At 40.1% G+C, this 26,693-nt stretch overlaps 1 protein-coding gene across 5 annotated transcripts in view; it reads right to left on the bottom strand.

The window, feature by feature from the left end:
- Window positions 1–26,693, bottom strand: part of LOC130195737 (voltage-dependent calcium channel subunit alpha-2/delta-1) — a 60,520-nt gene that overhangs the window by 10,261 nt on the left and 23,566 nt on the right. Inside the window, exons 6-33 of one of the 5 annotated variants that reach the window (XM_056417429.1) lie at window positions 26,149–26,278; window positions 20,690–20,821; window positions 19,665–19,734; window positions 19,311–19,361; window positions 19,012–19,111; window positions 15,338–15,496; window positions 14,414–14,518; window positions 13,664–13,742; window positions 13,211–13,260; window positions 13,026–13,115; window positions 12,863–12,937; window positions 12,675–12,755; window positions 12,297–12,371; window positions 9,316–9,387; window positions 8,132–8,203; window positions 7,790–7,851; window positions 7,219–7,295; window positions 6,324–6,339; window positions 5,634–5,638; window positions 4,656–4,716; window positions 4,471–4,562; window positions 3,375–3,456; window positions 2,738–2,800; window positions 2,050–2,153; window positions 1,435–1,524; window positions 1,268–1,335; window positions 1,134–1,172; window positions 828–899 (exon numbers count right to left, since the gene is read on the bottom strand). In XM_056417429.1, coding sequence (XP_056273404.1) covers window positions 828–899; window positions 1,134–1,172; window positions 1,268–1,335; window positions 1,435–1,524; window positions 2,050–2,153; window positions 2,738–2,800; window positions 3,375–3,456; window positions 4,471–4,562; window positions 4,656–4,716; window positions 5,634–5,638; window positions 6,324–6,339; window positions 7,219–7,295; window positions 7,790–7,851; window positions 8,132–8,203; window positions 9,316–9,387; window positions 12,297–12,371; window positions 12,675–12,755; window positions 12,863–12,937; window positions 13,026–13,115; window positions 13,211–13,260; window positions 13,664–13,742; window positions 14,414–14,518; window positions 15,338–15,496; window positions 19,012–19,111; window positions 19,311–19,361; window positions 19,665–19,734; window positions 20,690–20,821; window positions 26,149–26,278 — 2,172 coding nt within the window. Of the gene's footprint in view, window positions 1–827; window positions 900–1,133; window positions 1,173–1,267; window positions 1,336–1,434; window positions 1,525–2,049; window positions 2,154–2,737; window positions 2,801–3,374; window positions 3,457–4,470; window positions 4,563–4,655; window positions 4,717–5,633; window positions 5,639–6,323; window positions 6,340–7,214; window positions 7,296–7,789; window positions 7,852–8,131; window positions 8,204–9,315; window positions 9,388–10,285; window positions 10,344–11,312; window positions 11,373–12,296; window positions 12,372–12,674; window positions 12,756–12,862; window positions 12,938–13,025; window positions 13,116–13,210; window positions 13,261–13,663; window positions 13,743–14,413; window positions 14,519–15,337; window positions 15,497–19,011; window positions 19,112–19,310; window positions 19,362–19,664; window positions 19,735–20,689; window positions 20,822–26,148; window positions 26,279–26,693 lie in introns of those variants that run through there. The other 4 variants (XM_056417430.1, XM_056417431.1, XR_008832116.1 and 1 more) reach the window with 4 other exon arrangements.

Below are 26,693 nucleotides of genomic sequence, written 5' to 3'. Positions count from 1 at the left end.
GAGAACAGGTCACTGTTCCACATGGTGGATAATGATCGTGTTTATATACTCTTGATGAAAGGACTAACTGAGCATAGAACAAGGGTGACAATATGTGACTGTTGTTTAACAACCGCACAACTAACCAAAAACGTCTGCATGGTCCCAACGGATACCGAATGTATCACATGATGTAAAAAGAAAAAGAGACAGGAGGGTGCTTATTTGAATGCTCGATGACCATAAACTGTACGCCAGACATTCTGATTGTAAAAGGATCAAAGACAGCAGATGTGCTGTCTTGACTGACATGTAAAGTTTCCAGACCGACTACATGTCCCACCACTGACACACAGAGGCACAGCAGCCTGGAAGAGTGGAGTTAACACGGCAGAGTTGACGTCTCACATACACAGGGGACACAGTTCTCTACCGCTTCCAGGCCTGACAAAATCCATCAGAACCTTCCCTTTGATCCACCTCTAGTGGATAGTGCTTTACTTTACTGGAGACATGCATGTACTGCTGTCCTTCAGGAACTTTCAAACAGCTCACAGATAACAGGCCATTCTCATTACTGATGAGTCATGTGCCCTTTATTTGACCTCTCTATGAGACTGGTGGATCCTTGACAAAGAGGAGCTAGGTATGTAGAAAGGTAGAGAAAAGTAAGAATTATGAATGCTGGCTAAGTCTTTGATTTAAACCTATCTGGCTATGTCACAACAGATGTTTTATCGTTAATGATTTATCAATTGCTTATCATTTTGAAAAAAGTAGATATGGGTAAGTAAAGCATAAATGATACGGTTGAGATGAGGTGAAGAAAAGGGTTGCCGGTAACTTACCAGTGTGATGTACTCATCGTGGTTGGACATGAGGAGGAATCCCCCATCATCTAGGATGACACAGTCTACATGCTGTAGTGTAAAAAGATAAGCAGATTAGAAATGCAGTATAAAAATGGTAGAAATGTGAAAACTGAAAATCACCTTTTAGTATTTTGAAGAGATACCAGTCAAGATTGACTACATCTATATACTTGTTTAATCATGTGTTTTATCCTGTACGATAACATCCGATTTCTAATCACCTCAGACAAGACAATAATCAAAACATTTTAAGATTAGAGTCAATAAACTGCATTGCTGTACCTTGTCATTCCTCAGACAGCCACAAATCTCATCCTTGCACTAGAAAGATACAAAAGTGAGCCAGACAATAACATTAGTGTCCACCAATAGATAACTGTGTCAAAGATAGTGTAACAAATAATAATACAACTTACATTCAGCTTCAGTGTAGCATTCATGAAAATGCTCATCCAGAAGGAGACATTGAGTTTCACTCCCACCACTACACAGCAAACCACAACACATGCAGATGTTCAGATTTTGAGTCTTTAACGTATGTTGCATCACAAGAAGCAATTTATCTGTGCTTAGCAAGACTGACCAGCTGGTTTGAGCGTGACTTCATCAATCGTGAGTTCCACTGCTTTGCTCACTAGAATACCTGACTCGGTAACAGGCTCCCGGATCTCTGCTGCAATTGAGAAGGGATACACACGAGAAAATGAAGCAATAATCACAGCAATTTTACCAAAATCATGTTTAAAATGATGTTGGCGGAGAACATGCAAGAATGAGAATCACAGTAAAATGGAATAATCGCCATCCAGTGTGGGAAATTCCGTACATTTTTAGCTGCTAGTAATTTATGTGAGTGGAGTGTGTGAGGCCAGTCCATGTGTTAATCCAGTCAAGCGCGGCTACATTACACCGACGTTTGCCTGTCCTGATGTCTGTTAGAGACATCAGTGGAGATAACAGGAAGTATACAGGGAGGGAGGGAGGGAGGGAGGGGATGAGCGCTGAAAGACACAGCGGGAGAAGGAGAAGGATGAAGACAGTGGTATCAGAGGCCTGCGAGTGTGATCTTTGCCAGTAGGATTGTGATGACGACCAAAAGCAGAGAGGAGGATCGGCTCAGTGCCAAACCACATTGAAGATCCTTATACTTACGAGTGCGCACACATTCCCATATTTAGGAGTATTTAGGAACACTTACGGTTGAAAGATGGAGCTGTGAAAATATATATTTTATTGTCCAGGGTCCTTTTGTAGAAGCTGGACTCATACGTCTCAGGATTCTCAGTCCACTCTTCCCCAGCACTAAAAACATTAATATAGTCACATAATATTATATATGGACCATTATTTCCATAAAGCACCAAGCAAATGTGTTTGATCTATCTGAACAATTTGTATTTTAATCTATAGCCAAATGTTATTCATCAGAATACGAGTCACGTTTAATGCAGTGGATATACAGTATGTCAAGGGCATGATCCAGGAAAAACAATTACTGATAATATTTCATGTTTTATAGGCAGGAGGAGTATGCGTTCATCTGCAGCTGGAATATCAAATTCTGACTAAGTGGAGCCCCAAATTTATTTCAGACAAAAGTATCAGCAAGGAAATTGAGCAAAAGGAGCAAAGCTTGGCTGCTGGATGTGTGGATTTGACCCGGGTCCTGTACTGGCTTGGTGAGCTGTGGGAGTTCAGCTTAAAGAGTCTAATCCTCTATGTTCTGGAAAGTAACCCAGCAGGTGAGTAAAGCAGCCAAAAACCCTGAACCTAAGAGCAGTACAGTCTGTATCCATTTTCATCTCACTCATTTACACCACCAGATATTTGGGGAAAGCTTGCTGTGCTGTTTCACGACACTATAAGTCAGAAAGAGGGGAGAGTACCTTCTTGGGAAGACTCTTGTGATTCCTCCATCTGTGGCGACAAATCTGGCCACGACTCCATCCCTGAAAACATGTAAAACAACAGCCAATGAAACATCAAAGTCAATCACACGGACACATTTTAGAAAAGTGTTTGTGAACTGCGAGACGGAGCTGCATGCATGACACAAATCGTTTTACGACCAGTCACTTGTTTCAATTTGTCCTAATGTTAAACAGATACCCTGCGCTATGTGTAAGTGTGTGTTCAGATTATTTCAGACAAGTGGGCATAGCATGAAAGGACACACACTGATGTAATCATTATATTCTGTCCTGAAGACAGCGCGTCTTGGCAGAGCTCGGTATGTTTGGGTGCGATATGCTTTATTTGCTTCGCTTTCATCGTGTTTCACGAGTTGGACGCGATCGAATCAGCCGGAATAGAGACAAAAGGAGTAAAACCGCCGCTCAGTCAGGAGGTTGTGCGTGACATAAGCATCATCAGCTATGATAGGGTGGAGCAATAGAGTGCACATGCAAGACATATAAAAAGAAAAACGTTTTTTTGTCATATTTCTTTTGTAAGAAAGTTATCTGTACGTTAAGTACAGATAAATGGCGCAAGGTAAAATCAGCAGAAACGTTTGGCACTCACACTGGCTGCTCGTTCCAAAGTTTAACCAGTTCAGCTGTCAGACCTGCATCCAGGATGACTCGATTCACCAGGGACATATTACCTGTGGATTAAGGACACGATACATTTGACCTATTGCGAACAGTGTCACACCACAATAACAGCGATTAGTAGGAAAATATGGCAATGCCAGCCTATTATTTACGAATCTTTGTGGGGAAGATGAATATGTTATGCTTTTGGCTTCCACAATTGCCCAGCTTTCTTCCCCAGCAGATCTGTTCACTTGTTAACAGAAAGAATGCTGAAGAGACGAGTGATTAAGTGTCTGACAGGGGAAGTCAGGCTGAAAAAGAGCACGTGGGTTTTGCCAAATCTTTTCCCTGGATAAACAATTAGATCTCATGGTACTTTTTAGGAAATCATGTAGCAGGGATACATGTTTTCATTTCTCTGAGTGATTATTAGACAGTAAGACAGAAGGAACTACTTTGTTAAGGATTGGCTGTTGCAGCTTTAGGAGAAAGATGATGCCAAGGTATTGAGTTTGAACCCCATAGTCAAGAAAAGCACTTGAAAGCGCTGTCAGAAACCGTAGCACACAGCTTCAACACATGTTCCCCCGAGTGTGGCTTTAAATCGTGTCCATCCCTCTTCATGCACAGTTAAGACTCAAGAATAAATTGTGAGACCATACTGCACAACTGCAAAAATGTATATGGCTTGACCTTGGGTTCAAATGGATCTTGGATACCCAAATCCATTAGCTGGATGATGGTAATAAGCCATAGGGGGCCGACCCATTAGATGATGACAAATCAAACACCATGAGTCATTGTGGAGCGTGACAACATTTAGCTTCTAGGAAACTCAGTCGATCGGGCTGATGTCACTCTGCTTATACCACAGTAATATAATAGCTGAAGAAACACTCTGACCTTCAGACGCTGACCATCGCGATATCACACGTGGACAATTCTGACTGACAGTAAAGCATACCATACATGTACGCACTCACACTCACACACACACACACACACACACTCTCATAAAACTGACATCACAAGCTGTGCAGACGTGTACAGTGAAATAACATTGAAGAGGACGCATGACTCACATGCATCTGTAGTATTGTTATCGATGTGCTGGCTGAAGTCGAGGAGAAACTGGGTGTTGTTGAGTGACAACTTCAGCTCTTTGCAGTACAACCTAAAGGAACAGTATTGGTCAATGTCAATGTCAGCCCCTCGTTTGTATCTGCCGAGTGAGAGTGGGGTTGACAATAGCGTCAGGATCACTTACCTGGGAGCAATGTAGGTGTAACCATACTCATCAAACCTCTCCTGCTGTATGGTTTCCATGGCTTTGGAAAACACAAACAGAATTGGTTTAGGCCGATCGGGTTGTGAATATTCCACACAGCGGTTTAGGAACTTAAAAGTGTGTTCCCCCTTTAACAATGATGCACTGCTACATGTGCTGTGAGATGCTACATGAATATCCTTGTGGGACATACAGACACACACACACACATCCATAACATTTTGGACAGCTATGCGGTGATGGATCAAGGGCGAGAATGTGGCTGGAGGTGCAGTGGGGAGGCATGAGAGAATGACTGAGTGAGAAGTACTTGCCTTCTTGCCCTGGTGTGACCCCAGAGAGACAGAGAGGAGGAGAGGAGAAAGGAGGAAAGACAAGGGTTGGTAAAAAAAATGCATTCATCATCTGACAAATAGGTTCAGTTCTTGGAAAACAAGCTGAAAATGTAGAATATTTCCCACAATAGATAATAAAACAATATGCTGCGAAAGAATATTAGATCTAATAGACAAACATAAAAAACGTTGTTTGCAGATTTTTAACTGGAAAACAGAAAATGATCAGCCGAGGACTGCGAAAGAAAAACAGCATGTAAACATATATTGTAATAAATAAAATTCCTTCCACTTAATGCTTTGTCTGCCTTGGCTCTGGATTTCCTTTCAAATAGTGTCCGGTAATTCTTTTCTCATAAATGACTCGACAGGCATGGACGGCCATCATTCAATTGTCTCTTAAAATGAAAACAATTTGGATATTGCCTTTAAAATATATTGAGTCGTGTGGTGCAGTCTGCGAAAAAAATTACTGAGCAATGAGCACTCCTCGGGGCCGAGGAAATCTGGTACAGGATGAAACAATGTCCTTCACATAAAACATAACGGGCAGATTCATTGTCCCTCTGTCTCTTCAGACTGGGCAGGGTGTCTGTACGTCCAAATCCTTTCTACACGATACATTCTCTCTCTTCTTTCTTTGTTTTAACTTTTATGTCACTGTGACTTCATTTCTGATTCATGGATGAACACATGTTCACATCACACACTTGACTAGGAATTCACTGGAGTGTACTAGGACAAGTGGCTGTAAGAACCACCCACAGCAGGAATGGGGCAATATGGGTCGAGGTATGGTGGTCGTGCTCCAGTGTGAAACTCTATATGGCTGACGGAGAACTTTAGAGTCCCAAACTGCCCGTCGGAGTAGTCTGTGGCAGTACGGCATGGTGTCTTACTTTTTTTTAACAGGCCTTTAAACGTTTCGCCAGTCTTTATGGCACGGTGACAGACACGTTATGGCAGGAGGGAGTGATTCAGAGGTCAAAACACTCAGTCAAAATCTCATCTGTTGGAATATCTGAGCTATTAGCCGTTTATGCTTTGTGGTGTCACATCAAAGTTATAAAAATACACCGAAGCCAGATGGTTATGAGCTGATTCTGGTGGTTTTTTCTAATTATATCCCTTGATCAAAGCCCCCAACCATTCATCTATATAGTCATGATTAAGTATTCATATTCCAGAGTCTGTCCATCAATCCATCTATCTATCTGTAATCATGCAAATGTAGAGAGGACAGACATGAAAGACGCTTATGGAGGAGCATCACATAGCAAGATGGCAACAGTAGACAGAGAATAGTGAGTACTTGCCCCAAGAAGACGCTGTAAGATTCCAGTGTGCAAGCAGGACAGGAGAGAATAAGTTGCATCAGAATACAAATGTAAAGAATTGTACAAAGAGTGAAAGTCGCACATACTGTATGTGTGTATTTTAAAGAGTTGTATCCTTGTGATTATGAGTTAAACTCTGAGCTGCCAGTGTGGATCATACAGCGAAACAGCCTTGCGAGCACAAACAGAGCAAAAAGTTAATAAATGAGTTGATGAAAAAAATAAATAGGGGGAGAGAAGAGGGATACTAGGAGGAATAAAGAGAACGAGGTGAGGACAGGTTTACAGATTAAAGAGAGAGAGACACCGACAGAGAAAACAATCCAGATTAAACCTGTCTGCTTCAAGTAGCCTGTTACCCCTTGAAACGTGTCAGAAAGGAAATATATAGGCTTAAGCACAGGGAGGTAAGTAGATGGAGTTGGCAACAGAAACATAGCAAAAAGTGCAGAAGATGTAAAAGAAAATGTTTTGTAGGAGAGGCGATTATGAGCATTGGAGAGGAGTGAGGCTTCGTCTTCTCCTAAACCAGGAGGAGGGCCAGAAGAGGGGAGTTCAGAAGGAGAGAAGCACAAAATGTAGACAAGATCAAAAGAGCCGGTGCTTACGCTGGGTGTGGGAGAAGGAAAGCATGTGGATGAGTGTGTGTGGGAGTGCGGGACAACTGACCAGTGGGTTACACTACAAAAGAAAAGCACCATGGGGATCCGCTGATCTGAGCAGCAAATACAAAGGAGTGGTTGTGGTTCCAGCTAGGAGCGAGTCATACAAAGCAAGAGGAGATACTCAAGAGTACGACCCACAGAAACTATGCATGGGAGTTGCACACAGTTGCACACAGTTTATCACGAGAAAGTATGTTATACTTACATATCGTTCTTTTCATGTCACCTCCCAGTTTGGCTTGAATGAAGTGTTCACTGTATCTGGGCAGGGCGAGAGCCAGGCTGCAGAAAAGACAGTTACAGTCACACTTTTGTGGTTGGAGGTCAAGTTTGAGTGAATTATTTTGTCTGGTCAAACAAAAAAATTTAATTTAATGCCTGTATTGTTTTTCTTGATTTACATTAACTCCTTCGAATCACATTCAACTAAAAGTATTTAAAAGCATGTCACAGAACATTTTCTGAAACTGACATGAAACTGTTCTGTGACATGCTTTTAAATACTTCAGTTGTGCTTGAGTTGTGTGTGATTAGAAGCTCATCAAGTGTCCATGTTTTTCAGAAAGGCCTGTGTGTTCAGTGACAAGCAAAAACAATCTCACAAATGTATTTCCCAATCACCAAGCGGAGCCTGCTTTTAGAAACAAGAGAGTGACCCCTGTTGGTAGTGTCCTCCATCAGCTGGTGCTCTCTGTTGTTAGTGGCTATGTATTGTCTGAAGCGAAGACAGATCAATGAACCATGAATAAATATGACACAATTGCTGACATGCTCACCTGTAATCTGTTCCATTAACCTGCGCGAACGTGTAGGTCCTGACTCCTCTGTCTATGTACCTCTGCCAGAGATGACACAGGAACTGGCATTCAGAACTGCTATGTAAGTAGTGTTCATGTCTGTGTTGTGTATTGGTCAAAAAACATTCCAAAAAAGAATCAAGATCTATTGTAAATAACACTATATGTGACATTTGTAGAAAATCAAGGTGAAAATGAGACAATATAAAAAGTGGCAACGGTTGTCTTGTTGCAGGAAACATGTCAATGTTGGCTCTAGCAACATATAATGCAACATAGTCCGGTGTAAAAGGTTAAGCCCCTTCCAGTATTTTGTCTTACCTCATCCTGGGTTTTCACCAGTGTGTCAATGGTACGTTCGCCAGTGTCCCCATCAATCATCATTCTTCTGATCTATAGGAAGAGACGTAGAACCATCACTGCATCTGATTTACAGAGTATCAGCTGACTTAAAACACATTTAGTCCTATGACCTCATGCTATATGTGTTTGTGTGTTTGTGTGTGTTTTTATATATACATATATATATATATATAAATATATATATTGTGGCAGTGGATTGTTGCTGCAGAATGGATTGAGTGGGGGGGGGCGGGGGCTCTGTGGCGAGACGAGATCTAATCGGCATCAGCTGATTGATTGTCAGTTAATGATCAGTCAGCCCCAGCTGTAATTAATCTGTCTGTGTGTGTGTGTGTCTATCTCTTCCCTATAAAGAGAAGTAGGGACCGAGACGTGGAGAGTGAGCTTGGGCGTGAGGTCTCATCCGATCGCCAGTGAGATAACGCGATGTGAAATAAAAGGTTTTGTTACATAACATAACAATCCATGTTGCTGCCTCCATATTCAGTCCGTTACTCACGGGATAACAGAGAAAGCTGTTACACATACATATATATATATACATATATGTATATATATATATATACAGGACTGTCTCAGAAAATTAGAATATTGTGATGAAGTTCTTTATTTTCTGTAATGCAATTAAAAAAACAAAAATGTCATGCATTCTGGATTCATTACAAATCAACTGAAATATTGCAAGCCTTTTATTCTGATTTATTGCTGATTATGGCTTACAGCTTAAGAAAACTCAAATATCCTATCTCTAAATATTAGAATATCATGAAAAAGTATACTAGTAGGGTATTAAACAAATCACTTGAATTGTCTAATTAACTCGAAACACCTGCAAGGGTTTCCTGAGCCTTGACAAACACTCAGCTGTTATAAATCTTTTTTTTTACTTGGTCTGAGGAAATATTAAAATTTTATGAGATAGGATTTTAGAGTTTTCTTAAGCTGTAAACCATAATCAGCAATATAAAAAAAAATAAAAGGCTTGCAATATTTCAGTTGATTTGTAATGAATCCAGAATGCATGACATTTTTGTTTTTTTAATTGCATTACAGAAAATAAAGAACTTTATCAAAATATTCTAATTTTCTGAGACAGTCCTGTATATATAGCAAGGGTATTTGCATGCATCTGAGTACTCTACCTCCACTTTGATGTCATTCTCCAGTTCGGCATCGAGGAAGTCTAGGGTAACAGGTTCCTGAAATTTAGGATTCTGTGGAAACGATGACATTGCAGTGTGACAACACTGAGAATAATTTGAAAAAGAAAAACTTAATAACCGAAAAACTGGATTCATGCAAACGCGAAAAGAGGAATACTTTAAGCTTATACTGAGTATTTTCGGTGGAAATTTGTAACAACCTATTTTTTACCACTATTTCTAAAGCCAGCAGTTAATTTTTTATAATACTTTGAATTTATTATATATATTTAATCATTTATTAGTGAGAGACTGGTTATTTTTACCATGGCCATTTAGCCATATAGAGGAATATCTTTCCATATTAGTATTAGTATTGGCATTGCATTCAATAAGCATATCGTCAACTTTAATATTTTTTTGTTTATTCAGTTCAGGAGGAATGCCAATGATTTTCCTCAACACATGAATCCAATCAGAACCATGGTATAAAAAATAGAAGGGACCATATGGCAGCGTTTTGACAACTTATCTGTGACACCGGACAAAGCTGAATCAGATTTGATACAAAGTGATATTGGACCCTATTAATGTCCTCTCTTAAAAACCCTATACGTCTGAGTGGCTTTATGGTGGTATGAAATGGTAGCAGCAATCGAGTGCTGCTCTATAAAGCAGCAGGACATGGAATCTGATACCAGTTTGTCCTCCACAGCGATTGTTCATTCCGTGACTCAAAAAGTGGGGTGATGCGGTAAGAGCAGACTAATGTTTTCTGCACAGTTTATTATTTTTATGTTGACATATGCTTATATAACAGTGCGTCAATAGATTAATACATATGCATTCCAACTTTAACTAAAGAAAGAGAATGAGGATTAATGTTGAGTGTAAAATAATCAGTTACTGGACAAGAGAAGCAGTAAACAAAATACTCAATTGATCAAAAAGCACGAGTTGAGTTCCTTACATTTGATGGTAAGGTAAATGAAATGAAGCAGCAAAGGAAGATGATGAAGATGAAAGGTCTCAACATGAAAATGAGAAAAGAAAGAATAAAATATCAAGAGGTACAACACTGAATGAAACATCAAACATACACAAGAAAAACAGCCTTGAGAGCACAAACGGAGCAATATACTGTCACTCGGGTGAGACGTGTAATGAATATGAAATACGTACAAACATAATGAAATACGAAAAGTGCTACTACAGAGACGGAGGCGGTCAAGGGATATGTGCAAAGGTCCGAAGGTGACCATCACTATCAGTCAATGGAACAATGAGTGAATGACAGGCTCGAGGCCTCACACACACTAACAAGCCTCCGCCGCCGGTATTTGCTCTTCTTTCAAATTTAGAAGCATCCTCCAGCTCTGGTGTAACTGATCCAACAGAATGCCCCACTGCTCATGCCTCTGAAAGGCCCTCTCTCCAGAGCCAAAGTAAACTTTGTCTATTCAGGGCTACTGTACAAACATGGCAGTACTACATAGCAAATATTAATAACGTCTCATTCTAAGGTAAGGAAAAGACAACAATTTCATAGATTCAGGTGATCATGCACTCATAGAAAACTATATTTCAGTTATTTTAATGAAATCCCATAAGTCCTACACACTGTTCCTTTAACCGTTTATATTTTAATGGGTAATGCTGAGTCATATAATGTTGTACGAAGAGCATTCAGAGAAACGTTCCTTCTCATTTAGGTAAATGCTATCAAGAGGGCACTCACAGAGGGACACACAATGTGCTCGCACAAACACATCTGCAATTACAAAACATACTCACACATTTGTAAAAAAAAAATTCTATGACCAGTTACACTTGAGCTTGGGGGAAATCAGAGGGTTGTAGATCACAAAAAAAGATGTTTTGATTCCAGCTAAAAACTAATTAATACTACATTGAATCTATGGGACTACAATACAGGAAACTCTACATTGCTATCTTTAGGAGCTACTTCTGCAATCTACGGTACTTATGTGTCTCACCTCATGAAAAGTGACAGCATACATATTACTGAGCCTGAGCTTCCTGTTACGAATCCTTTTCTAGGAAAGTTTTGAAAGGATGCACAGTGATGCATTTTGGTGTTTTATGCTATATTCTGACCACCACAGAAAAACAGGATTAAAATACATTTTGTCCTTCCCGGCTGCAAATCAGTAACCGTTTTAATTATTTACCAACACACACACCCCCATAGATAGACATAGCTTTGTTTCAATCTAGGTAAAACGATTATTTGAGGGGAAAAACAAGTAGCAAATCCCTTTTAATCCACTACATTAAGAAAAAAAGTCCTGCTGCATTTATTTGATGAGTTTTAAGACTACTTGAGGCCTTAAACCCAGCAAGTCAGGCAGCAACTTATTGATATGTTACCACTGTGTAATTGTTGGACATTTTCATTAACATTTCGACTTTGAGCCATGTCATGAACTTAAAACATGCTTGATGAATTGGATTGGCTAAAAATAAGAGAGTACAGCAAAGGCTACCATTAAAAAAAAATTACATTACTTTTTTTATCTAAGGAATTACAAACAGCAGTAACATGATATATTCCCATGGTGGAGTAAATACAATTGTATTCTGTGTTGAACTACTTTCACTTTAAAGCACATACTCTATGCCACACAGTCTTTTTCATCATTTATTCTTAAATATAATATGAATATATTCTAGTTTGCTGCCGAGTCTATATATGTATATTATCTCAGATGGTAATGAGAGACCTTCTAGCTGATAGGACTGAAGATATAAGTTCATACTCTAACTACAGAATGTATTCTTTTCAGAAAGTTCTTGACAAGCTGACGGCACATGGACTAGTATGAGGAGAACGTGCACCACCTGCTTGCCTGCATATCATTCACTGTGCACAAGCCGTTCAAGTTGAACCATATGGAATAGTCAGAATACAATGTAATGCTATGGGCCCGTTGAGTGATGCAAAGGGCCAGATACCATACCTTTGGCTGGAGATTGGGGTGCAGCAGGACATATCCATTGGGATCAATGGCAAAGTAGTACCCATTTGGACCAATCTGGGAAAAAAAAATTAAGAGAGGAGGGAGAAATCCAGAAAAACTGTATATAGTGGAATGTACAGTGTAATGGTGAAACAACTGGTCGTTAGTGTTAAAAAGTGTGTTAAAAAGAATGGCCTCAATGGTCCCAAAAGACAAAAGTATTACATGCATTAAAGCGGATATATTATATATATAATTTGCGGATGTTTAGAAAAGAACAACACATATCACTGGCTGGAGGGAAAACGCCACAAGAGTTTGGGTTTGATAAATGTATCTGTCTGCATGCATGTGATCACATGTGGGTGTTCAACTCACTGTGAAGCGCGGTGTGAGCTGCTTGATGTCATCCAGAGACACGTCAATCCCCATTACGCCAAGAATCAACTGATTCTGGTGCTGAGAGACAGTATGAGAGAAAAGGATGAGTCATGGGACATTCTATCCATCCATTCCAGCTACTGCTGACTCCACTCATCACGTGTTCGTGCTTGTATTTACTGCACCTCGCCATTCCTGTCATCTCTGGTCTTTGTTTTATTGAAAACGGGTAGTGTTCCAGTAATGACCAGACCCAGTTCCTGATGGAGAGTCAAGCAAATGCACTTTTCAACTATGAAGTTAAAGAACAATATTTTTGTAAAATGAATGATAGGATAAAACAAGTACCAGAGCATCGAGGTATACATTAGTCCACTGGACTTGTTTGGCCTGTTTGTCCGCCAGAACCATTGGTCTTCCCAGGACATCTAGGTACTCCTAAATTGGACAACATATTTTACCAGATTAATGCTTCCATGAATGTTAAGTGCTATGAAAAATAACGTAAACAAAATACTAAACCATGATCTAACCTGTGTGTTTATTCTGATGGCTCCGATGGAAGGAATCTCATAGAAGTAACCTGAACCAATGAGCAGACGCAATCGTTTCAATGGAACTCAATGCCATGATCACACAACAATGATAACATCAGACAGAAAGAGATGGCAAGGGTACGTAAGAGCAACCCATACACATGGAGCAAAGGAAACAGCTTGCAATACTGCAGTGTCGTGTATGTACTGTATCATGGCTCATAGCTTAGGGTCAGATCAGTTAATCAGTGAATTGACATCCAGACATGATTTGATTCTTTGCTGATTCACTTGTGTAAATGCAGCTGCTTGGTCAAAGGCAGCTCCTCTGTTTCAAACATGATGTTAAAATCACGACAGAGATCTGTAAAGTACAAGTTCATCTAATACCAGGACTGTTACAAACTGAACACTATTCAGTATTGATGAGTGTTGTGATGTGTGCTGTACCTTTGTTGGAGCAGGCCATCCACTGAATGGGTCCTTTATCGTAGTTGTGCTGTCCGACTGAGAAGGTGAAGATCCTCACCTGAAGCACGAGATTCAATTCAACAATATTTATCATAACCTAACCTCTTACAATGTTAAAAAATAGAGTTCTGATAGTCCCATTTATCTTAATTTAATATTAATGTATATTAATTGATGATTGTCTTGTCCCAAATAAAGGTATTGTATCATCTGAAAATCATGTTTGACAATTTACAAATGTATTAAACTATTTACATTAAATATAAATAATAAACATAAGTTATTTCAACATATGTTTTACCATATGCTGGTGCTGCTGTAACACTTCAATTCAACTATAATTAATATTAAAATAGTCACAAACATATTATTTGAGACAGTTTGATCTAAAAAGCAAAAGTTTTTGTTCATCTTGCTAATATCCTCAACCTTGTGCATGTGCATATGTGTGGGTGTTAACATGCACCAGTGTGTGTGTGAGAAGGTCTATGTTTTGCATATTATGCAGAAAACCCTAATCTGCCTTCTGCAGACACTTTTGGGGAGGGAGGATATCCACACGGAAGGCTGGACCCAAAGGAGGCTCCAAAAAGCTGAGTCGAATAGAAACTACACCCACAATTCCACACTGCAGTATCAAATGCCCCAGTCTGTGTGTGTGTCTATGTGTGCCTGTGTGTGTGTATGTGTGTGTGTGCCTGTGTGTGTGTGTGCACACCTTTACAGTACCTTTTTCTCAGCATTGTATTTCTCTAGTATGGCCTGCGCTCGTTCCTCTCCTCCATCAGTGAACAGCATGATGATCTTGTTGCAGTTTGCTCTACTCACATTGGTCTAGTCAAAGGAAAACATTTAATGTCTGATTACATTTTCTTTTCACCCAGGTAGTGGAAGGTTTGGTTGGTCCGCGGGTCCAGTCCAATTTTGGCACAAAAAAACCAACCTGTTCACTGTGTCAGAAATTGGCAGACTTGATGTTGTCATGACACGTCTAGTGTCATCATCAAGTCAAAGCAGAGATATTGTGTTGTGGATATGCATAGTCCGCAGAGGATAAAGCTAATTATCAATGCTGATCTCCAGAGATTTATTTTGATCTCCTTCTCGGAAACAATCGCAATCCAAAGGATTACAACATGTTGTTTTTGGAAGAGCCAATTGTCTTCCCTCTAGTGGCGTCCTTGTTTGTTCAGTCCAAAACAATCGCACTGTTATGAACATACGCTTCTAGGAATGGATATAAAAGGCTTCAGACTTGTCAACAGGTCTCACCAAGTCATAAAACATTGTATCATCATATGACTGATCATCTCAGTATCATTTTGTGTAAGTGCAAGCTCAGACCATATTCATATTGGTCAGACATATTACCGTATACAATACTGTTAAATAACTCCCATTGAGGATAATGCGTTGCCCTTTCAGAGTTGTCAGCCAAATGAAAATAATAATAAATCTATGTTTCTTTACTTTTAGACACCAGTGTTGAGGTAACACTTTCAACCAGCAGGTGGCAGTAAAAGACAATGATCTGATGCTTCTGAAATAAGGCATCAGCTAACATTCATTCAAAACTTCTTTAAAGCCTCTTGTGCTCTCAGCGACACGACAGTGTGACACAATGACCAAAAGAATAAAAGTGGAAAGTCTTACCGTAGAGAGCTGCTCAAAAGCAAACTCAAAGCCTTTCGTATAGTTTGTAATTCCTTTCGCCGTGATGTTCTGAACAGCATCTTTCAGCAGCTTCTTGTTCCTCACATTGGCTTGAACCAGATGTTCGAAACACGCCGACTTCTTCACCCTAGTGTTGAACTGTGAAACGAGCAATGAATTATGACCTACAAATTATTGATACAATTACAACATGTGTGCATACGTAATAAATGACACACACAAACACTCCCGCCTGGACTTAGCTGTTATCAGGCAGCGGTAACTAGACACATTCATCAGACCCCACTAATTGCTTCACATCCTCGGAGCTCAAAGATGTGGTACCCATGGAAACAAGATTCTGCCATAAAAGAACGAGGTTAGGCAACAACACCATCTTTTTTTAAAAGGTGAGACCTCCTCATTTCCACCCCAGAGCACACATATGCACACACACTCCACCCAACGTTCACCGAAAGGCTGCCTCCTTCTTCTCAGAGCCGTGCTCCGAGACTCACTGATGGTTTATGTTTTCATTGGTAACTATCTGAACAGGAGCAACACGACTGTCTATGAGTGAACAGCATGGACATTCAAAGAGCTCACAATGATAATAAGCACAAATGACACAAATCATTTATATAATAAAATATATAATAGTGGTATGTAAAGGACATGGGCCAGCAGTTCTGCAGCACATCTAGTGTGTTGCAGAACTCTACTAAAATAATACAGCACCTCATCGATCTAAACTAATCAATGTGTCTCTGTGAGATGGCCAACAGGGAGGCTGAAACACTGATCTACAGACAAGCAAGGAGACTAAAAGAACCCTGGCCATATGGGTGAGTGGGTGTGTTTGAGTGTGTGTCTCCAATGAGCCTGACAGCCTGGAAATCCCTTTTAGATTGACAATAACAGACAGACACATCTTCATTGGAGGGAAAGGCAATATCACAATGGCCATGGTTTGACAAAAGACTGAATCAAGGTGACAGCACTTAAAGACGGAACATGGAAGTTCACGTAATTGCCCCCATGGATCAGACGGGGATCTTTTATCACATAATCTATTACAAGGAGAAGTGAGGAAGGTTGGATGAGAATGTGTGATGGGCGAGGAACAGGAAATAACAGGAATAGTACATACAAAGAGTTGGGAGAGCGTGTGAATACAGGACTTAAAAGCAGGAACCATTTGAAGACGTATCTCATCGAGAAAACCAGAAGGGCAGACTTCTGCCAAGGCCATTTCTGGAAGTGAAATATAATGCATGTATTTGCCTCGTGATTTGGATCCACTCCAAAATTTAATGGGTTCTTGATTGGCCCATACTACACCCTCTAAAAAAGTTCCATGACAATTGGGCAACTAGTTTTTCCGTAATCCAGCCGACAAACAAACAGTCATAAACAAAAACTCCATGGCAGAGGTGGTTATGAGCTTACGTAGTGACACATCCATCCTAATCAAATTTTGTAAATTGTAATTGTAAGCACTGCCACTGACAACACACATTCAGGCTTTGTCAAATCGTGTTATTGGCTTTGCAAACAAATGTCAATACAATCTATAACAGATTCCAATGTTCCCTTGTGATCCTATTACAACAGCTCTGTGTGTGTGTGTAGGTGTGTGTGTGTGTGTGTGTGTGTGCATGTGTGTGATGGTCCAGGTCTTGGTAATAGATTAGTGTTGGGTTACACAAGGCTAATCTTCAAGCCGTAATCCCGCTGGAGGTTTGGTACTCCGGCTTGCCTCGACTGATTCTGTCTATCACGGTTGACACCAGTTTCATCGGCTGTTGGATGAAAGTGACGGAGGCACAGTGCGATCGGAGTGTGATGGAAAGTGAGAACAAAAGTGCCACATTCTTGGGGGGAATTGATGAGGACAGCAATGGAAAGACTGAGCGGAAGGAAACAGCCATCAGCATTCTTCTGACCTGCTGCGTGAAGTGTGTGAGCATCTTACACGACCAAATGCCAATTTAGTCCCTGGGCTAGTGTTAATGGGCAGGGATTCATAGGTAATATCAGAGATTAATTATAGAGTGTCAGGTTACAACACCCTCAGGGCCAGACATAGGGTGATGCGTGTGTGTGAGTAAGTGGATGAAAATGAGTGCTTTGGAAAGCCTTTCTTATTGTAATATCATTGTACAAACCATCACTTGGATCTGAAAATGTGGTAACATTGCAAAAAAGTCAAGATGAAACAAGAAACCCGATCACTTGATCATATAGGTTGTAAACAATTCGCCTGGTTAGCCAAACCTTTGGAAACAAAATCAAAGTGAATGGTACAATTATGACCCAAACTGTCTGTTGTACACATGCATTAGTATACAGTCCCTGTGACGTGCAATCACTTTCAGTTGTACCTCCAGATAAATTGTCATTCCAGCAATGTTGAAGTATTCCCAGATTACAGAAATGACTTTGGTTAGGACAATGTTTTTATAATTTACTGAAACATTGGCCAAAGCTAAATATTTAAATTGTAATAAACGTAAATGATTCTTTTGCGCCTTTAATTGGGTGCCTTTCATTTTACTTGGACAACTAACACCAGTGGGTGTCATGCAGTTTTGAAGAGAAGTTGGAAAACAATTTAAAGAAAAAAGTTCTAGGTTAAAACTCAATTGGACTTTTCTTTTTGAACTAATCGATCTCATTCGGTCTCACTTTCTTAGACACGCACATAAACACACACACACTGAGCTCCCCGACAGATTCCGATAATTGCACATCTTTGCAGAATCACAAGTCCCCCGTGAAACAGAATACATTGTGTCCGAGACAAAGCGTCCCCGGAGAGAGGAAACAGAGACTGACTGGCTGTCACTATGCGATGAGAAAGAAGACAGCTCCAATCTCTGTAAAGACCCATCTCAATAAACACCTTCACAGGAACACATTTTAGTATCACACAGCCTTCTGATTGGCTCCTTTTGAGCGTTAACACAAGCGTGGAAAGCCTAGAATTGATGGTCAGAATATAAAGGTGAAATAGGGGTTGGGGGTGAAGTGGGGGCAAGAAAAATGACAACAAAGGGGAATAAAGTGGAGACAATGAGAGGAGAAATGTTGTGGTTATGTATAAAGAAGAGGCGGAGCATATTGTGTACACGGTGATCCTTCGTTGACACAAAGAGACGTATGGAGCTGTATGGAGAGGAGGTGAATGAGTCATTGATGAAAGGAAAGAGTGATGGAGTGATCAATGAGGGTTCACTGTTGTCAGAAGTGTGGATTTAATATCTATAGAAGTGGGAATGTATAGACATGCACACGCACACACACACACACAAACACAGGTAAGAAGGTGGGGTAGGGGCATGTAGTTTTAATCCTGTCCACCAAATAGAGCGGTGGGTATTTCATTAAAGGTTTGTTTCATGGTGGCCAGACCTGAGAGAAATCCATATTTCATTACTCCTCATCCATCTCTGTCTCTCTTGTGTGTGTGTGTGTGTGTGTGTGTATTGTGTATGTGTAGGTAATGTGCACAATGTCTTCATGTGTGTATCTGCCTTCAAATGTCCATAAGCCCATTCATGCACACGTTCTGAATCCCTCCGTCACTCTGCCCCTCTTTTCAGCGTCCACCGCCTTCACCGTCGCTTCTCTCAAACAGACCCCCCAACAGTCGGTGGTTTATTAATACTCACATAAACAATGTTGACGTAGTCGTCATCAGACAGAGTCTCCAGCATCTCACTGACGGAGGTCCTGATCAGTTTGAGAGTCAAGCCAGACACACTCCCGCTTCTGGAACAACAACACATACCCAACAGATTCTCACTGCAATCTGTCTGCTCAGTTTTTTACTCAATGTAATTAGAAATGCGATTGCCTTGGGACATTCATGACATTACGTGGTAATTCTAGGAAGGCATGTTTTATAATCAGGGGAAATCATGACTGATGTGAAGAGGTTATGGATCAATGAGACTGTAAAGTAACTCACGCATCCACAAGGATTAGCATATCTTTGGGTGAGGCAGCTCCTTGAATGTACCTAGAAGGACATTAATGAATAAAAGAAAAGTTCACAATATTACGATATTTGTCACAATAGAATTCCACTGAAAGCTGATAAATAATATTTAATGATCACCCAGCCCTTCATGCACTTACTATACTACTAAATTACATGTATTCATGAAAACCTACAACAAAACAAGCTACATACAACATAACAGTGAAACACATATAATCATATATGCCACATAACACATACATTGTGATCTTTTTGACTTGGATTCTGACCAACACTGAACTAATGTAATGCCACTTGTAGTTTTTAAAGCAGTTGCCTTACCATGGCCTCCTGCGGACGTCATACAGGTCAATTTTACTGGGGGTCTTGCGAGCATCCATCCAGGGAGAAGCTTTCAGACGAGATAAGATATGGGTTTAAAATTACTTTTAATAAAGGGGAAAAAACACATATTCTAATTTCTGACACCTCTGACGGAAGTGAAATATCTGGCATGTGTCATATTCAGCCCAGCAGTGTCAAGTCCCTGTCAGTCATGTTGGGAAGATACACACTTATGCCGTTGTGGCTTGTTGGATGAAATCTCACACCTTTTACATGTTTTATGCTTATTATACTTTTTCACAAAGAGTAGCAGGGAAATAAGATACAAATACTTCCAGAAAGCAAAACAGGGGATTCACTTGCTTTGACAATAATCATGTGCTTCCTGTATATTGTTAGTGAGGAGCACCATGAAAACAAACCAGTATAGGCGTGTGACTATTGCGCATGCGAAGAGGTTAAAATAGGGGGAGAAGAAATAAATAAAAGAGGAATAGATTTTGTACAAATTAAAATTCCTGAATATTAGACATACACTTTTCCCATTAAGCTATATAGTGTCAATGATGACAGGGAATATCATGCATATAAATAGCTTGGCAGAGAAAAGACTGCTAATAGTGAGCAGCAGTAGACGAATGCAGCTAAAGATAGCGTGACACCACCTATGCCACCACATATAAAATCAATGCAAGTTGAGCAAGAACGATTATTTATTCAGCTTATTTGCACAGTGCTGTGGGAACATGCACACTCATGAATATGTTCCCTGGCTGTTTGAAGTTTTGATTAAAATCCACATCCTCCATCTCACTGCAGGTTAAACAAATAATAACCGGCTGATGAGTGCACCTTTGATTTAATATGGAAGTAAACGCACACAACTTTAGTGCCATAGATACACAAACAACTTAGGGGGACAAATAATCTACCAGAGTTTTTCTTATTCTATGTTAAATGTTGTTTCTCCCCTGTGTTAAAAGGCAAAAACTGTTTGCCTTGGTTGGTTGTTGTTTAATTACCTGGGTAGTAGCGAGCCAGGCCCGTAGCGCTGCCATACACCTGCCAGAGAAGGGTCGGGTCATCCTCTCTGTTCTTTCTAAACACTTCCTCCAATGCATCCGACCACTTCAGTTCATTCAGCACAATGGTGGCTAGAAAACCACACAAATACATATCAAACAACAACTAACATATGCATTGCTGATGCTCTCTGTGCATGTCAGTGTGTGGGTTCTGTAATAATGACCAATGGACATATGAGCAGGGCATAATAGACATGTGTACATCCCCGATTAACAAATGCGTTAAGATTCATGCACACAAGTCTGCTCAGATTCTACTCACTCGCCGAGCGGGACGCATATGCAAATACGAAGCCAGCACACCCAGCCGTGCTGGGATTTAGTAACAGATCCTGAGGAGCGGTTTCATGGCTTGTAATGGGTTTGCAGTGAACTTTGTTTAATCTTACCTGAAACACTCGATAAGCTGTGTGTAGGCGTATGTTTGTATGTGTCCATGCCTATGATTGATAGTGTGTGTTGTGAGAGGCAACAGACATTATGGATGTTATGACACAGCACCCAGACAGCTCAGAGCCACATCACACTTACTCTGATGGATGGAGACACAGCACATGCTGCCCCAACTGTGTCTTTCTCTTTACTGCTCTTCCTTTTTCTGTCCTTCCTTCTTTTGTACTAGTGTAGTACTGCATGTATTATGATGTGTCTCTGTCCATCTATATGTGTTTGTGCATGTGTGAGATACATTGGTATTCCGTATTGAGTGTGACGGAGCTCACTGATGTGCAAAGCAAACACCGTTCATTTGCATGCATGCCTCTAGAGGGGTGAGTTAATGAAGCCTTGGTTGCTAGGAGTGCATGCTTTTTTATTATAAAAGAGAGAGACAGAGACAGAGCATGTGGTGTGTGCTCCGTAATGTTTTCCCTCATTAAGGGATGCTTTCTAAAGGGAAAAGGAGAGAAAATCACACCACAGCCCTTGTTAGATCACTGAAGGTTTCTTCCCTTTTTTCCCCCTGAAGGGTTATTTGGGAGTTTTTCCTGATCCGATGCGAGGTTTTGGGGCAGGGATGTCTATGTGTACAGATTGTAAAGCACTCCGAGACAAATTTGTAATTTGTGAAATTGGGCTATACAAATAAACTGAATTGAATGTATGATTTTTAAGTGAAGGCGGGCGAAGACCGACAGACACATATGTACACACACATCTGCTAATTACTACGTGGACAAATGGTTGTATAGTAAGATACACACATAAATATACAGTATATATATACAAATACATTCATATTCTATGCAAACAAACCAAAATACAGTGCTAACATCTAACCCAGTGGTAATATGTTCTTTTTAATATTTTTATTAGTTTTGAGTACTCAGGATTTAGTCGTAATATTTCAAAAGCTAAACTCCCCTGCTGCTCCATAAGGGATACAGTATCCAGTAGTTGCCCATATTGCCACTGACAAATGAATTCCCCGGCTACACTCGGCATGTCTTTGATGCCACACTGAATCTACATCCTAGGATGACTTCATCTCAGCGGGGTACGACATACTTCACGAACATAACATGGGTTAGTTTATTTTGAACATTAAAGAGTCGATTGTATTTCACTGCTTAATAAGGTAGTCCATCCGCTCATACCCTCATCATATACTGTATGCCAAGAGAAACTCCCTCTGATATCATGATGTTTCATCCAGTAGCGATAGTGAGAACAGTGTAGCACGGTAGTAGTTGGATACCGTAGGACTGGGCCAGAGCATGGAGGTGTATTCAAAATGGAATCTACTCAAGGAACATCATAATCTATTGTGTTAGATAACATCTTATTTACTGTGAATATGAGAAACTAGGGGTCTTACGGCATTACAGGACAAAAAACATAAATGTTATAATGCATTCAATACTCTTTTTATCAGTCCATCACTCAGTCTCTCTGTGTTGTGTCACTGTGTGTTGTCGTCTTTCTTGTCGGCTGTTTTGTTCTGTTTTTCTGGAAGAGAAAGAATTGCTAGCTAGCATTCTATCATGAGGATCAGAAATGTCATATATACTGTTCTCTTCAAAATGTTTTTGTCATATTTTTGTATACATATATATTTGTTCAGCTTTTGTATCCAAAAGCTACACCACTGAATTCAATCGTTTCCTTTTCTTCTCTTTCACACATGTGACCATGTCCTTCCCTGGACCAACAGATGTGGCTTTTGTCATCTGCCTGTGATCTGAAGTCAACGTCTGTTTCCTATTGTACAGTCCTCTCACACTCGTGACATGCTGCGGCCTATAGAAGCTGATTTCATAAACTTGCCTCCCACTTTGCCCAGAAAATCCAATTTTCTCCAGCTGAGCAAAGGCTATTCCTGGAACATTTATAGGGTTGAGATCAAATTGGAGAGTTGGAACTGCAGTAACGTATACGTCCTCCGTCTCTATTTTCTCCAGGCTTGTAAAACATATACGTCTGCATGTGTGCCAATATTTGACAGACTATGTGACATATATCACATATTTAAGTGGGGACTCTTCTTTGAATATATTCTGTCCGTATCCCATTTCCATCAGCACCACATGCCAGATTTTACCCCGTTGGCTTACTGTAACTCTAGCCTCATCCTAAAACCATGTGTCAACCTCAAAATAAACCTGCAGGGACTGGCTTTTCAGTCCAAAAGATTGTTCTCCACTACATAAGTATGTTACCAGTTTGGGGCGATTTGCCAACATAGTCAAGGTTCATCGATGACAGTGAGGTTTTCTAATTTTAGGTTCAGTATCAGCGTTTAAAGATGTCTGAGACTGCAGATTAGTCGACTGATTGAGAAAATAATCATTAAAATGATCAATAACAAATAAATAAACAATGGGTGCAGCCCTGCTACCAAATCTGAGTCACACACATATTGTTTCTTTCATTTCACTGGGATCAGACTTTCAGCCCTGAACAGCAGCAGCTCAGCGTATCTATGAATACTCATCACAGGCTATCAATAAACAGCACCTTGTGAGAGAAGCAGGAGGAGTCATGGCACCCAGCCCAGATTATGGACGTAGATGTGTCTCTGAGGGAAACCAATTACAAAGGCACGACGAGATCAAAAGCATGCTCATAAAGCAGGCTGGCACATTCACAGATAACCAACCCTGACAACAGTGTGTGCCATCCCTATCCCTCACTTCTGCACCTGTGTCCTGGGTCAGTAGAAAGGTGAAGTGTTTAACCTTGGGGCCAGACGGTTCCCTGACCCCAGCAGGCTGAGGAGGTCACTCCCGCCTGCTCTCCTTCCAAGTCATTGCTGTTGCACCACATCCCACTGTACACCGATAATGAATATCTAAACACATACACACAGATACTCAGTCTCACACAGCCACAGATTAAAATACACAATTCAAAGAGTAACAAAGCAGCTCGGTGGTTAGAGAAACGTTCATGGAACTGGACTCATGTTCATACTCATGGTGAACCGTGTGTGCTGGTCAAGTATCCTTGAGCAAAGCACTGAATGCTGTATTGCTCACTTTAAGTCACGCTATAAGAAAACCATCAAAGCTATTTAAAAATAGAAGAAAAAGAAAGGTATTCAAATATAATACATAATTTAGACCACAGTTCAGATATTCAACAGACCATCTTTAAGTCATTGAAATTCAACTTGAACTGTGCTAATGTCAAAGAGACTCCAGAGAATCAAGTTAGTCTGAACTACTCAAAGTAAATGTCACCAAAACGTGATTAAATGATGCTAAATTTACTTTTTCTAAACAAGACAAACGCTGAACAGATGCACAAGTTTTATTAAAATCTAAAATGGTTTTAGAGAGGCACAGACTACAATACCAGACAGTTAAAATGCAATTTACAACATGCATATGGCCATCACAGAGTGAGTGGCACAGATTTGATAACAGTAAGTAAAATTCTTTTTTTAAAATTGTTTTATTGTATCGATTGATTTTATTGTTTTATCTATGTTGCTGCTTTATCAGGGTTTAACTCTAAATTTGTCTTTTTTTGGCCTCACTGTTGATCTTTCGGTTGTTTTATTGTCTTGCTGTAGGTACACTATAAATAAAGTTATTATTGTTATTATTAAAGATCTTTTATTTCTCTAAAAATGTGGGTCAGTCCCTACATTGGCCTGCATAGTAGGCCACACAAACGTGTGTCCTGAAAGCACCTCAATGCTTCCGTCACTAGAGGTGCAACTGATCATAAAACTCACAGTTCAGATTGTATCATGGATTAGAGTCACAGATTGAATAAGCACTGAAGAAAAAAGGGACTAAATATATCTTTTAAAGATCCCTGATCACGATACTGATTACTGATCATTGCTGATCCAGATTGGCAGATCCAGATACCTGTGATATTAAATAATACAGCTGGTCCACACGGCTGCAGACGTTTAATTTTTTTGTTTATGCCACCGTCCAGGAAATCATTTCAACTCCTCTGAAGTCAGTGTTAATCATCGAATATTCTAAATGACCTTTTCTTTGTTCTAGTAATCCAAAGGATTCTTTGAAATTATAAGCTAATACAATATTTTATTTGTATGGATTTTAACACATCTTGTCATTAGTAGTTTTAATGATGTATTATAAGCTGCTTAGAGGTATTTGAAGCAGGACTCATGCCGCTACCCGTGGGTTTCCCCCACCCGCACCAAGGACCAGCCAGGCACCACGAAGTTTCGTTCGATGACATGCTTTTATTTGTCAGCACACACACCGAGCAGACCGCAACACTGTGCCTCTGCTCCCTTTTTCCCACTCCACTCTCCACTGGGAGCTTTTATGAGCGCGGCTTCGGCTGCTGACTGATTGCCAATCACCAGCAGCCGAGGCCAAATTAGAGACAGCTGCCACAGTATTGTAACATAATTCCCACTGAAACATTCCCTTTAAACACACATTTCAATTGAACATCTGAATACCCAAAAAGCGGTGCCGATCCTTCTGATTTCTCAGTAAAGACATTATTGAGCAGACAAGTATAAGAAAATACTGTGGAAAACCTTGCAGGATTATCATTAAATATATGTATGGAATGCAGATTCCTCCAGGATTCCTAGAATTGATATCAATCCTCTGTGTATGAATGATTATGCTTCAATTCCTTCGAAGCCTTGGGACACATGAACAGATTGAATCAAAAGATTATTTATCAAAAGCATGGAAGGTTTGCTAAGACAAAGGCACCACTCAATTTTATTGAGAGGATCTTCTACTCTTTTTCATCCCAAGGATACATATAAACATATATATATATATATATATATATTATATGCTTGAGGGACTATCTATAAACATGTCATAATGTGTTGCTGTGTCACTTGTATCCATGGTAACCACTGGCCTTCGTGTGTATGTTTGTGTGTATGTATGTGTGTGTGTGTGTGTGTGTGTGTAGGTGTGTGTGTGTGTGTGTGTACTCACAGCCATCATAAATGTCAGTGGGGATGTGGACAGCCGTGTGGTTGTGATCAGTCAAACGCTTAAACGATGGGTCCTCTTTAAAGTCGGGTCGAATCCGAAATTTTCTTCCCTCTGTCTCATTTGCATCCAGCTGAGGGGGAGAAAAAAAAATCAATATGCAGACGTTAATGCAGACTGTAGGTTGGAGACACCACACAAAGCCTTATTATTCCATTTGCTGAAGCGTCATTGCATGGGAAATAAATGGGTGTATTTAAGAGCATAAGACTGATTATATTCCTTACCAACTCCTGTGTGATGTGAGAATGTCATCGCTGCACATGTTACACCCTCACAGCTTGTTTAAGAATAAATAGCATCACTGACTGTGTTCCTAATATCTTATTTTTTTGCATTCTTATCATCTTTACCGAGTAGCAGAAGAAAGCAAGATTGTCTATGCCCCTTGAGGGGATGTATTACTCCTAGTGTGCATTCACCAATTTACATGAATAAGAGCACTACTGAAAAGCATGATCAGATATGAATGAAAGAAGGCAGGGTAG

Source organism: Pseudoliparis swirei, chromosome 6 (genome assembly GCF_029220125.1).
Source record: "Pseudoliparis swirei isolate HS2019 ecotype Mariana Trench chromosome 6, NWPU_hadal_v1, whole genome shotgun sequence".
In the NCBI taxonomy this organism is placed as follows: Eukaryota; Metazoa; Chordata; class Actinopteri; order Perciformes; family Liparidae; genus Pseudoliparis; species Pseudoliparis swirei.
Note: the sequence above shows the minus strand (reverse complement) of the source record. Positions and strands in the feature narration are given on the sequence as shown.